The sequence below is a fragment of the Thermobia domestica genome, chromosome 11 (genome assembly GCF_964235325.1).
Source record: "Thermobia domestica chromosome 11, izTheDome1.hap1.1, whole genome shotgun sequence".
Lineage (NCBI taxonomy): Eukaryota > Metazoa > Arthropoda > Insecta > Zygentoma > Lepismatidae > Thermobia > Thermobia domestica.
In genome coordinates this window covers 250,545,123-250,557,503 of record NC_137464.1, presented here as the reverse complement: position 1 = coordinate 250,557,503, position 12,381 = coordinate 250,545,123, and the positions used below count along the sequence as shown (strand labels likewise).

General features: G+C 34.3%; 1 protein-coding gene across 1 annotated transcript in view; it reads right to left on the bottom strand.

Moving 5' to 3' along the window:
* LOC145663798 (UPF0764 protein C16orf89 homolog) overlaps positions 1-12,381 on the bottom strand; it is a 79,627-nt gene that overhangs the window by 14,138 nt on the left and 53,108 nt on the right. Inside the window, exon 5 of the mRNA XM_081729886.1 lies at positions 7,512-7,668. Coding sequence (XP_081586012.1) covers positions 7,512-7,668 — 157 coding nt within the window. The remainder of the gene's footprint in view (positions 1-7,511; positions 7,669-12,381) is intronic.

Below are 12,381 nucleotides of genomic sequence, written 5' to 3'. Positions count from 1 at the left end.
GAGCTTGGAAGAAATTTCCGGGCTTTAACCCCCCAAATAAGGCCTAGTGACGCCACTGTACATATAGTCGTCTTCTGAAAATCAAAACGAAATTAGGTAAGTAAACATGTATATTTTTAAATAAAGTGCTTACATACTGAACTTGCATACAATAAAAAGTCTCATATCACAGAAACATACACTTTGTATTGGGTCCATTATTTCCCTTAAATGACTACATAGTAAACAACAAGATGAAAAAAATAAGACACATGCTTAAATTAGTTATATTTACATATTATCCATACACTGAATAACTTACGTTTCGATTCTGTTTCTTTTCCCATCCCCTCTCTCTTTTGCAGGTACCGTAAGACACGGTTACTTTGCACACGATTTAAGGAATTTTAAAGAAAATCGCATGTAACTTAGAAACGTAATGATTTAGAACACTGTATTTAAAACATATTATAGCTAGATATGTGTGGAAAACATTCGTATAAGTTCATTAGTAAACATTCAATATGACCATAGTTACTGAAATATAAACTTTGGTGAAAAGTAACCCCATAGTTGGGGTCACTTTACACACCATACAAAAAAGTATGTTAACATACGAATATAACGTTTCTGTGCAATGTTTTCCCTTCAGAATTTATACATTTTACTTTCTACATAAAAATGCATACAGTTTACAAATATTGATATGAGAACGAGGGTACTGGTATCGATACTAAGTATGAATTACCAATATTTGTGAAGAAAATTATGTATTTTCTGGTACCGGCATAGGGACTACATTCTAATAGTTCAGCATATGTCCCACATAAATGCCAACTCAGGAACAGAAAAAAATCCCCGTGAACTGATTTGCCTGGGTTATTCCTTATACCCAAGAATATCATCCCAACCGTAATTAGTGAAAGATTTACGGAGTTTGAGACTTTAAGGCTGAAGTCCACCCAAATTGTATGATTTCTTTTTCAAAAAATCTAATGCTAATCATCGAGCCGTTGACAACCCTAAACTCGGGCCGAGCAGCTATGAACATGTTTGGCCGACGCTCTATGAGTTTTAACAATTTTTGGCTCAAGCCCGAATACTTGTTCCTCCGGGACTCAAACCCAGAACCTCGTGACCGATGTCCTTCCCTCCTGAAGACTCCTCGAAGACCGAGATCGACAGTCAACTAGTTTTAAGTATTTCAATCCAAACCGCCGACCTTTCATGGTTATACACAGTGTTATAATAATAATAATAATAATAATAATAATAATAATAATAATAATAATAATAATAATAATAATAATAATAATAATAATAATAATAATAATAATAATAATTAGTAGTAGTAGTAGTAGTAGTAGAATAATAATCATCATCATCATTGATAATTATACTGTCTATGTAGGATATTTGAAGAGAGTACTTGGAACTACACAGAGTTTAGCTCAAATTGGCTCGAGTCGACTCGAAACTTGACCCAAATTCGAGTCGAGTTGGAAGAATTTTTTCGAGCCGAGTTTTCGAGTCGAGCTCAAAGATATCTGTTTCAAGTTGAGTCGAGTTTCAAAGAAAACTCGCTCGTGCCCATCCCTAAGTATTACAGTCTTCATTGATAAATCAGTGGCCACCCCTAGAAACCTGGAACGGTAAAACGGATGTCAAATGAGGGAGTTTCTGGGGCAAACTTCTAATCTCCATACGTTGTTATTTATCATTATACCCATTATTACAATTTTGGCCTATTATGATTTGAAGCTAATTGAACTTTCATTCTCATTTGTGAAAATTGTATTATATGGAATATGATTACTTATCATCATTAACAGGAGATGGGCAAATATGGTTTTTCAGAGAGAAATGGAAAGTTTCGCCAAGAGTGACTGTTGCTGCCCTGATATTTCTGCTTTACTCTAGCAGAATTATAATCATTGATAATATTACCTCTGCCTTATATTAGCATGTTTCATAGTAAAATATACAAATTACAAAAATATAAAAATATGCAAAATACAAGTCAATTACATACTATACAGTGACCCTGGTGGAATGAGTGGTTACGCTGGTCGCATTCTAATCAGTGCTTGGGTTCAATTCCCTTGTGGGACACAAGTGGCGAGTGTCTCACGTTGAACTATAGATCCCGTCCTTTGGACGTCATCATAATCCCATAGAAGATAATGGCAAACCACCATGGGCTTACCTTTCCAAGAGATATTCGGGTTAAAGACCTACTTTCGGGCAGAACATTCATCATCATATAATGTACACTCATGTCCAAAATTATTGTCGCATGTCTATAAATATGTTGTTGTAGGAATATAATTTGATAACAAATTCTCCCGGTATTTCTTATAATGTTAGTACGTGTATAATCATCAAAGACATGTATGTGGTAAATTTCATGTCAAAAGAGCAGTAAATAAGAACAATAAAACGAAAATAAAACTTTCTTGTCCATTAGCAACATTCTGTTTTACTCACTCTAATTTTCGTATTTATAATTCTTTTCCTATGAAATTTACCACAAATATACATTTCCCGATTATACACATAGTATCAGTAAGTATTAAAAGTACCCCGCAAAATCATTATCAAATTATATTCTTACAAGAAGACAGTTATAGACATGCGACAATAATTTTGGACATGAGTGTACATCGTTACTTGTCTTCATTTTTTAAGTTCCGTTTTCTTTCTACATCACTTCAAGTGCAAGACTTTTTTTTTGCGCTAGTAACCTCACCTTACGATACGTACAAGTAAAGTGAGACATTCACCAAAAACAAACAAAAAAAAAAAGAAAAAGAAAGAAAAGAAAAGAAATAAATAGCTGCAGGCACGTGTAATGTTAGATGCGTGGTATTCGAAAAAAAACAAAAAGTTTTTAGTATTTGTTGCCAGGGTAACTCTATTATCACTGGCATGGTACTGTAACTTATCATTTAATATTAGCAATGTCCGTTGACTAAATACTAGCCCGGTTTGTGAAATGATGTTCGGGAAGAGAAACCGAAGTCAAATAGCAGTAATAGGTGAGACAATACCAAGAATGTATCTGCAGCACACCAACAAAATGTACTCAAAATTATAGCCTATTTGTGAGGTCCTAGAAAGGATAATGACTCCAGCTTTCTGAATGTCTCGTAACCTTCTTTAGACCACCTGATTTTCTAGTCAGTAAAGTGTTTTTCCTTTGATTTTCCCTCAGTGATTTCGGTCGCTACTTTGCCACAGAACCGAGAACATTTATAAAACAAGAATGCCCTTCTGATAAGGATTGTAAACAGGGACGTACGCAGGGGGTGGGTCCTGGGGGTCCGGATCCACCCGAAATTTCGACTTTTGTATAAATTTAGCCTAAGTTTAGGGTCAATTTTAGGAATTTTGATATAAAATACCCTCATTTTGAGTTTGACCCCCCCGAAATAAATTCCTACGTACGGTACGCTACTGATTGTGAATTATGCGACCACCCCCGCCTACTTTACATTGCTTTCAAGCTCTTTACTTCTTCTTTCGCATAGGCAAAGTATCAAAATACTTATAGTCTTTACTGATGAGTGATAAACATAACAGTTATATACTTGATAAAAGAAAGACAGAATTTTTATGCTGAAGACGTCCAGTTGATAGAAAAGCCATCAACATTTAGGGTATTCGGTGCACTAAATTACAAATCAAAATCTTAAACTAACAACTTATCTAAAAATTTAATTAAAAATCTACCCAAGTAATGAATGAAAAATTAAGAAGAAAATTTTGTCAATAGTTTCAAAATTTACAAATGACATTTAACTTTGTCCGTTCCCTCCAGAAAGCTAAATTTTCGCCTCGATTTTTCTTCCTTCTTGCTGAAAGATAAAGGCCGCTCTTCTTCCTTTTCTGAGATGGCATTTTCCTAACGATTACTTTCTTCAAAGCTGCACAAACACAGTGCGGAAGCAAAACAAAAACACACTATGCGTTCGCCCTGGAATTCGGAGATTACAAACCTACCAACAGAGGAAAGGATTCCCGAACGTGACATAAGCAGCCGATTTCGAACGAACTGAACTCGTATTTCCCGCCTCCAAGAAGTTGACTGAGGCAGACTGCAAGGAATAGTATCACTCCGCGCTGACGTCAGAAAGTGGGTGGGTCTATGCTTGCAGCAAACGCCGCCTATGCTGGCTAGATTTTTTTAAACGTACCATTTTCTTTTTTACGTAATAGTTTTGCTAATATGCATTCAAAATAGATTTTGATTTCAGGAACGTTTAGCAAAAGGTACACTCTACAAATCCCTGTTTTTACTTTTTCTTTTACGCAACAATTTGTTTCTCTGTTGAAGAGTAATTGATAGACAAGCTGTCAATTCGATATTTTATTAATACTTTTATTAATTAAAGTTATTTTACCATGCTTATTGGAGGAAAGAACTACAGACAACTGTTACATACAATTTAATCTATCTAACAAAAAAAAAAAAAGAGCACAACGATATCTCACATGATAAGAGAATTACAGCGAAAATAGATTACCATGGATTTAAATGGCAATAGCGAACTTGGACAGAATGCAATAACTCCTCTTAAAGAATGTAATTCCTGATTTGCGGGCCTTTAATTTTCAATACAATTAACACATTTTCTCGATTAAAAAAAATTAAAAAAGAAGAACTGAGTCTCCATTTACTATTTTTTTTCCAAAAGTAACATAACACATTTTCGGAGCTTAAGTTATTTAGCCCTATTTCGTTGAACTTTGTCTGCTTCTTTTATCAATATTATTTCTAAATTCGTGTTTATCTTATTTTCGGAAATTTTACGGCCGACTGAAGATAGAGAAGACAAGTTTCTAATCTTCCTCACAGATTCAGCACCTTATATGCTTAAAGCAGGAAAAGCATTACAAGTGTTCTATCCAAAGTTTACCCATGTAACGTGTGTTATATATGGTTTTCATAGAGTTGCGGAAGAAGTTCGTGTACAGTTTCCAGATGTAAATAATGTGATCTTTGCTGTGAAAACAAGTATTTTTGAAAGCACCTCATAGAGTGAGAATTTTCAAAGCAATGTTTCCCGACACATCCCTACCTTCTGAACCGATATTAACAAGATGGGGCTCATGGATTCAGGAGTTACTGTATTACAGTAGGTATCTCCAGGACGTTGAACAGGTAAGTAGTTTTTTCCAATCATTTTTTTAAAACAGAACGATGCTAACTAAACTGTATATACATTTGTAACAGTGTTAGAATACTGTCGGTGTTAATGCATACGTACTATTTATTTCAGGTACTGCTCGCATTAGGTTAAAATGAGGCAAAGTGTATTTCGGAAGCGCTAGATGCATGCCAGAAAGAAACTGTGCAAAGCCAACTGGCTTTTATAAATGCACATTTTGCATCCCTCCCTTGGATTGTGACGTAACTGGAGACACAAGGAATGTTTTTGTGTACGGCACTCACCCTTTGGGAAAATTTCAATAATGAAATTGTGTCCGTTCCAACATCAGTGGGGAAAATTGTCGCAGAAAAAGTAGACAAAGTGGTTTCCAAGAACCCAGTTTTAAATTTTATGTGCAAAGTGAAACCTGTGCTAGAAGATGCATCAAGAGAACTATTACCAGATCTGACGCCAGAGGACATAGCTGCGTTTGAATATTGTCGAGTGACAAGTTGTAGTGTGGATCGTTACTATCGATTATTATAAACGAAAAAAACTTACACTAACAAATTTAGAGAGATATGTTGTAGTGCACTGCAACTTACTTAAATTCAAAACTAGCTAACGGTTTTTATAAGATTGTGTTTAACAACTAGAGATTGCGAATTCGATTCAAGATATTGCAACCTAACTTGACATGGAACCTATTGTTACTTCAGCCTTATCTTCACTTGAGTAGTAGTTTGAAAAATTTAGATATTTCAAGTAATTCTTTTGTGCATATATGTCTTCCTTAGTGCCTATTTTGCATATTAGTGCGTATATTTTACTTGTTTTTAGTGCATAGTTGCATGCATATATTCCACATTTTTAGTGCATATTGATCCGCACTCTAGTGATAACAACAGTAGTCAAAGTGAGGTGGTATGCGGTGGTATGCCATACCGCCTCTGGTTTCTCAGTGATGAAGATATACCGCCTCTGGGTTTTGAGTGATCAAAACATACCGTCACTGGAAAGTAGGTGCTAATATACCTTTAATAAATCAATCTTTATACACTGTAACTGACAAATTGCTTTGCAGTAGTAGATTTTATTTCTTATATAATTTCTAATTTGGCAGCACCAACTTTTTTGTTATATTTTTTCTATCCTTTTGTTTTTAAAAAGAATTGTCTACAAAGAAATTCGCTCCTTGTTCGTACGCAAGAACTCTGGCTGGAGACAAGGGTCAAATGATAGAAAGAAATTACTCACGGGCCCAATCCAAATAAAAGGCAGCGCATGAGGGACTCGTTTAAAGCGAAATCGGAAAGTATTATTATGAGTTCACCGGGACTTCTTTTGTCTACTCTATAATGGTAAAGAAATAGGTCTACAGAACTGAGTTTACGATATTTACTACAGTATTTACGAGAAAAAAAAATATAGTTCATGCAATCAAAAAAAAAAAATCTGTTATTTTGCTTAAGTGTTCGGTTATTATTTGGTGTGTCAAGAATATTAAATTGATGGAGCTTATGTACCTTCATCAAAACGTATATTGCGTCTTTTTAATAATTGGATAACAAACTTCCGGGCGTCTGGAATACCTCAGTCGAGTGGGGACTCTGGGAGTTTACCCGCGGGAAACTGTTTAAAAATCTTATATATAAAAGAGAACGCACAAATCCTTTGTTCCCTCATCACGCTAATACGGCTGAACCAATTTCTTTCATTTTTGGGGGGTTATTAGGATTTGGACCCTAGATGGTTTTTATCATATCACTTTAATTTTTAATTACCAGTGTCTTGAGATAATTGACCATTCAAGTGTCCATAACGTACAAATCCTTTGTTAGTTCATCATAGGTAAAAATAAACGTATTTATATGCAACCCGCATGACCGTGTCACTCGGCGGGTTAACATAAATGACAGGCGATATAATGTTAACATTTACTGCAATCTACTATGGTTTTTATCATATCACTTGAAAGCGAAAAAGTAAAAATTATCTAATTAACAAGGTTTATTGCGTTCCGGGGTGACCCCAGCGAAGCGGGGTGAACGCTGCTAGTTGTTAATATAAAAAAAATCGTATTAGAGCATTTTCGTGTATAGTTCTCTATAATGCAACATATGGGGATATCCTTTTTATTATTATTCGTAGAAAGTTGCAGGCGGGGCCAAAGTCTCTCCATACCCAATCCATGACTACAAAGAGTTCTCCCATGGTTTTGATTCATTATGGAAATTGAAATGCAATCTTTTAGGCAACATACCATCACTGTATTTCAACATTTAGATAGCCGTTATGTCGAGTCAAAATCATAATAAAACATACCGCCTCTGCTTTTTCTCCACTTCGAACACTAGATAAAAATATAAGTATCCCTACCTTGCTCCATGAATAGGTCTTTGTCACTGGTGACTCTATATTTCCGGTGAACTATTTCGAGTGCTTCTTCATATATTTTTTGACACTGATACATTTTAATGTCTTGAATCGTTAAGTTACGAATAGACATAGATCGGACTTCTTGAGGACAATCCACCTAAAATTAAAGAAAGAAAAAGAAATAAGTTTAAATCCAGTCGTAAATAAATACAGTAGAAAGTCGTTTATTCACACATCAACTATCCGCAATGTTAGTTGTCTGCACACTTAAGAAATCAAGTGTGTATGCATAAATAATACAGTACAATTTAAGCACGTATGTTGGCAGTGTTTTCTCATTTTCCAATGTCTTTTATTTTTGTATGTACAGGGTGGACAAATTATCTGGATCATCCTTGATAACGGACAAACCAAAAGAGGGATAAAGGCGGAACTTTGCGTGAAGCAGCAATAAGGAGGAGGACATCGTATTACGTATTAAATAACACCACCCAGTGAACAATGTTGCCATCCCAGTATAAAGTTATATTTTTCAAATGGCACTACCTGAGGTTATTACATATTTTAAATCAACATGTTAAACGACCACAAGTGATCAGTAGAGACCTACACAGCATTCTAATACAAGGTGATATGACGAAATTATGTAGCACTGCGAATATCTTGGAAACGAATTGCCTAAGATAGATGGTTGTCAGAAAGTATTAGAAAGACCTTCATCCAGCAATGGATCGATAATTGTTGATAATGGCATGTATGTATTTCAAATATAAATAACGCTCACATCTTCACTTCTAAAACCCCAGTTCTCATTCTTGATATCTGAGCATTTGAGATTAAGGAATAAACGTTCATACTTTGTTCTTAAAGATTATATGCTTAACCCCGTAGCTATAAGAGTTTCGAAAATCAAAGATACTTAAAATAAAATTTACCGATCACCCACTCCGCCATTAATCTTCTGGTATGTACAGAGCAAAGCAAGATTCTTTAAATAGCGCAAAGTGAACTTTGTGGTGGACAAACACCGTGTGCGTGGGTTTCCTCGGGATCCTCCAGTTTCGTCCCACTTTCTTCATTCCACCATTTCATTCATTACTTATCATCACCGTCTCCTTTAGCCTAACCGGCATAAGCGTGGGACGTAAAACTCAAAAATTTCATTTCATTTCATTTTCATTTTTCTTTAAATAGGTCAATTGTTTATATCCAATAAGCTCGCTCTCCCTTCCAGCAGCGCGCGCGTGTGTGTGTGAGTTTATAACTTGGTTTAACAAACGGTTCTGCGAACTCGAAATATTTTAACAACCGGTTCTAAAAAATTACCAAGTTTTAAAAGGGCCTATCAGGTTTGCCATAAGGACCAGAGCGTGTCACGTGATCAGGTCAAAAGTTACGTCACGTGCTAAGTTGAGACTGGAGATTCCAAATCCAGATGTGAGATATTTCAAGGACGTAAACTCCGCGTGAGGCCCTGGGTAATTCGCAGAAGATACTTGCATATACTTTATCATTATTATTGATCTTACTCAAACAACTTGACTTTTGAGAATGTTATATTCATATTTATCTTATGTGCTGTACGTCGTTTTTAAGCTCTTAATTATATCTTTGCAATAAGCTTTTAATTAGCCATCTCCTTATAGTTTTTGAGATATTTGAACGACTATTTTTTTCATTGATTTTCCAATGACATTAGTGTTAATATTACGTGCATTTTGACTATGTTCCATCCATTTTAGGACAATTTGCTTTTGAAATATGTAGTCTGCAATGTCTCTTCCACATTTGAGCTGAATTTGAGCCATGTCATCCCAGTCTGTTTACATCATTGCAACCGAATAGGCCCTTTGATATGGTAGTATAGGACCAGGGTATGTGCCTCCATAAATTTGGATAATCCATATCGTTCTTTTTATGGATAAAAAAAAATTGCAAAAAAAAATAATTTCGGAGGCTATTGACCTATCTTATCCTCTTTGCTGAAGTTCTATTACTTTAGGTACTTATAGGTTGAGTACAGGGGCACGTTCTCTTTCATAGCACATCGGTACTTTCATGCTTCCAATTTAAATTTTGGGAAGGTTACATAGAACAATCCCTTAAATTTTGGAATTGTCAAAACATAAAAATTGATAAATGTTCTCTAGAATCTTAATATACATTTGTGTAAATATGGATGGTTCTGCATCTATGGGTAAGAAAATGCCAAAAATATGCATATAGTTATGTGCTGACCACGTGGACGGTTATTTATATAATTTATTATTTATGGCCCTTTATCATGTTATATGCAGTGGCGAAGGGTGATAGTTTCAAGAGGGTAGGCCCAATGTTCTACTACTACTACTAATAATAACGATAATAATAATGATAATAATAATAGTAAAATGAAACAGATTAGACATAAATAATCTACTACAGAAATACAAGAAGACGAATTCACATAAATTTAATGCAATTGTAGTTCATCGACAGCACTTATTCGATCCGGATCTCAATTTTCATAATGAAATTGACGTATGTGATTCATAGATGATCTTAATTCGCCATAATGCAATTTAATTGTTTTAATTGGTGTGATCGGATGGATAAAATGGACTATCACATTATCTGCGCTTCACAAGAAATATATGTTGTTTAGTCTACATGTACTGAAACAAACTCTGCTTGTAAAATTTTGTCCTTAAGGGGGCAGACTACTAAATATTTTTGAAAATTAATAATTTTTCTTTTGCCCGTTTTTCGTAAGTGGAAAGACGTAATAAAATGTAACTTACCACAATAATAGATAATGTTATTCTACACCCGAAAATACGAATCGGAAGAATTTTCAGTGTTGCCATCCATAGAAATTACAGTGTGACCAGAATTTGAATTACTCAAAAATCTAGGTAAAGGCAGCGACTAGAAAAATGAACTCAACGGTAATTGATGACTTATCATGCTGTCTATGTTCCTTGTTTACTACTTTTTAAATAATGTTTCTATTTATTTTGTAATGACTTATTTATTTTGTAATAATTTATGTAAGGTTTATAATTTATTTGTTTGTGCTATTTTAACGGCTGGTGATACATCAAATTTTTTCACAAGCAATGTTGCATCTGTAATTACAACTTTTCCATCAGCATCTGCGTCACCCATTAGACAAAATGTAGGTTTAGCTGGAAATAGTTTAATACGCAGTTGTACACCATTCAGTAAAAATTTCTCCTGATTGAAAATATCAGCATGAATATAACTCAATAATTCAAATGACTGACTTAAAGTAGTGAGAAGAAAACGTTGTTTAAATCCTAAATTAGCATCGGCCACACTGTCCATATGCCCTGCAGTATCTTTAAACCACATTGATGTTTGAAGATGCGTTGATTTAGCTTCAGCATTATAATTTAGTAGTTTTTCAATATACGATCGATATGGATATGTATGTGAAGAGTAGGAAATAAGTTGATTATTTAAATATAATTCCACTTCACTGAACATTGCATTGAGAAAATTATTTACAGGCCCAATTTTCTTATCGGCAGAAGTTAAATTAGAACCATCTGATTTAGTAATTTTACCTTTAACATAAAACATTGTGTGCGGTAAGTCTATATAGTCATCCCCGTGACCGGGGACAACAAATTCTATTGGTGCATTATCAGATATCGAAGCCACAGGCTTATATGGAACTATTTTATTACCTATAATACTGGTTTGCGTGGGTAAACCAGCAAATAAATCTAATTCTGATTTCATACACTCACACTGCGTTTTTGTCTTTTTCTTACTATTAATATTCACACATGGTAAAATTTACAATACTGTATTACGTCTACGAAAATGTAATTTTACACATACACTGCCACATTGGAAAGGAAGTGGATTACCTGTACTATCTCTTAAATAAATAATAATTTGATCAAATTGTTCACGTTGCACGGGCACATAATGAGGATTGTCAAAAATATGTACATTATTAATACCATGCTCTGTAATATTTGTATTTATAATACGTAACAATGGAGCTATGGTGTCACCTACCATTTGTGGTTCTACAATATCACTGTAAATATACATAAGTGTAGGTAGCGCTTTTTGTAAATCAGGTGGATAACGAGCATGATGAACAACTGCTATATCTTCCTGTTGAATATGATCAAAACCTAGTATTCTGGCTAGTTCAGGAGATAGGCCTACTTCTATATGCTTCTCTTGATCTTTTATTACTGTATTAACCTCAATTCGTTTTACAGATGCTTTGACTTTTAATTGTAGATTTAATATATCACTTTTATGATTAATTTGAGATAGAATATCATCAACATGATAATAGTGGCCTGGTAAGATTTGAGTTATGTTCCAGTTTTTTGTATTCATGATACGGTAATAAATATTATTTGTATATTTGGAAACATTCTAAAATGAACTTGTATAATGTACTTCAACAACAGCTGTTTCCCACACTCCCTTTTCCAGTACAATAGGATGATATAATTTAGTTGTATAACAAGCAAGAGTATTTTGAGGAAAATATTTCATAGAACTATTGCTAGGAAGTGTGAGATAAAAACTTTGCTCCATAATCACTTTGCTCCATAATCAATCAATCAAAAATATCTTTGGATCTTTTTATCCGCTTCACACCAATACCACCATCACTAAAATGAACTTTCTTTTTCTTCCAGATCCTTCCAACACCTGATTTAATTTATTTTGAGCTTTGTTTTTTAAATTTGTTTTAGCTTCTTGCCACCGATTTTGCAAAGACTCTCCAATAGGTCTATTATTATCTAGTACATCTCCTGCTACATTAATTCCTGTACGTATCAATTCTTTACCAACAGTTTTTGCACCTTGTTTTAATAAAGGAAATACAGTA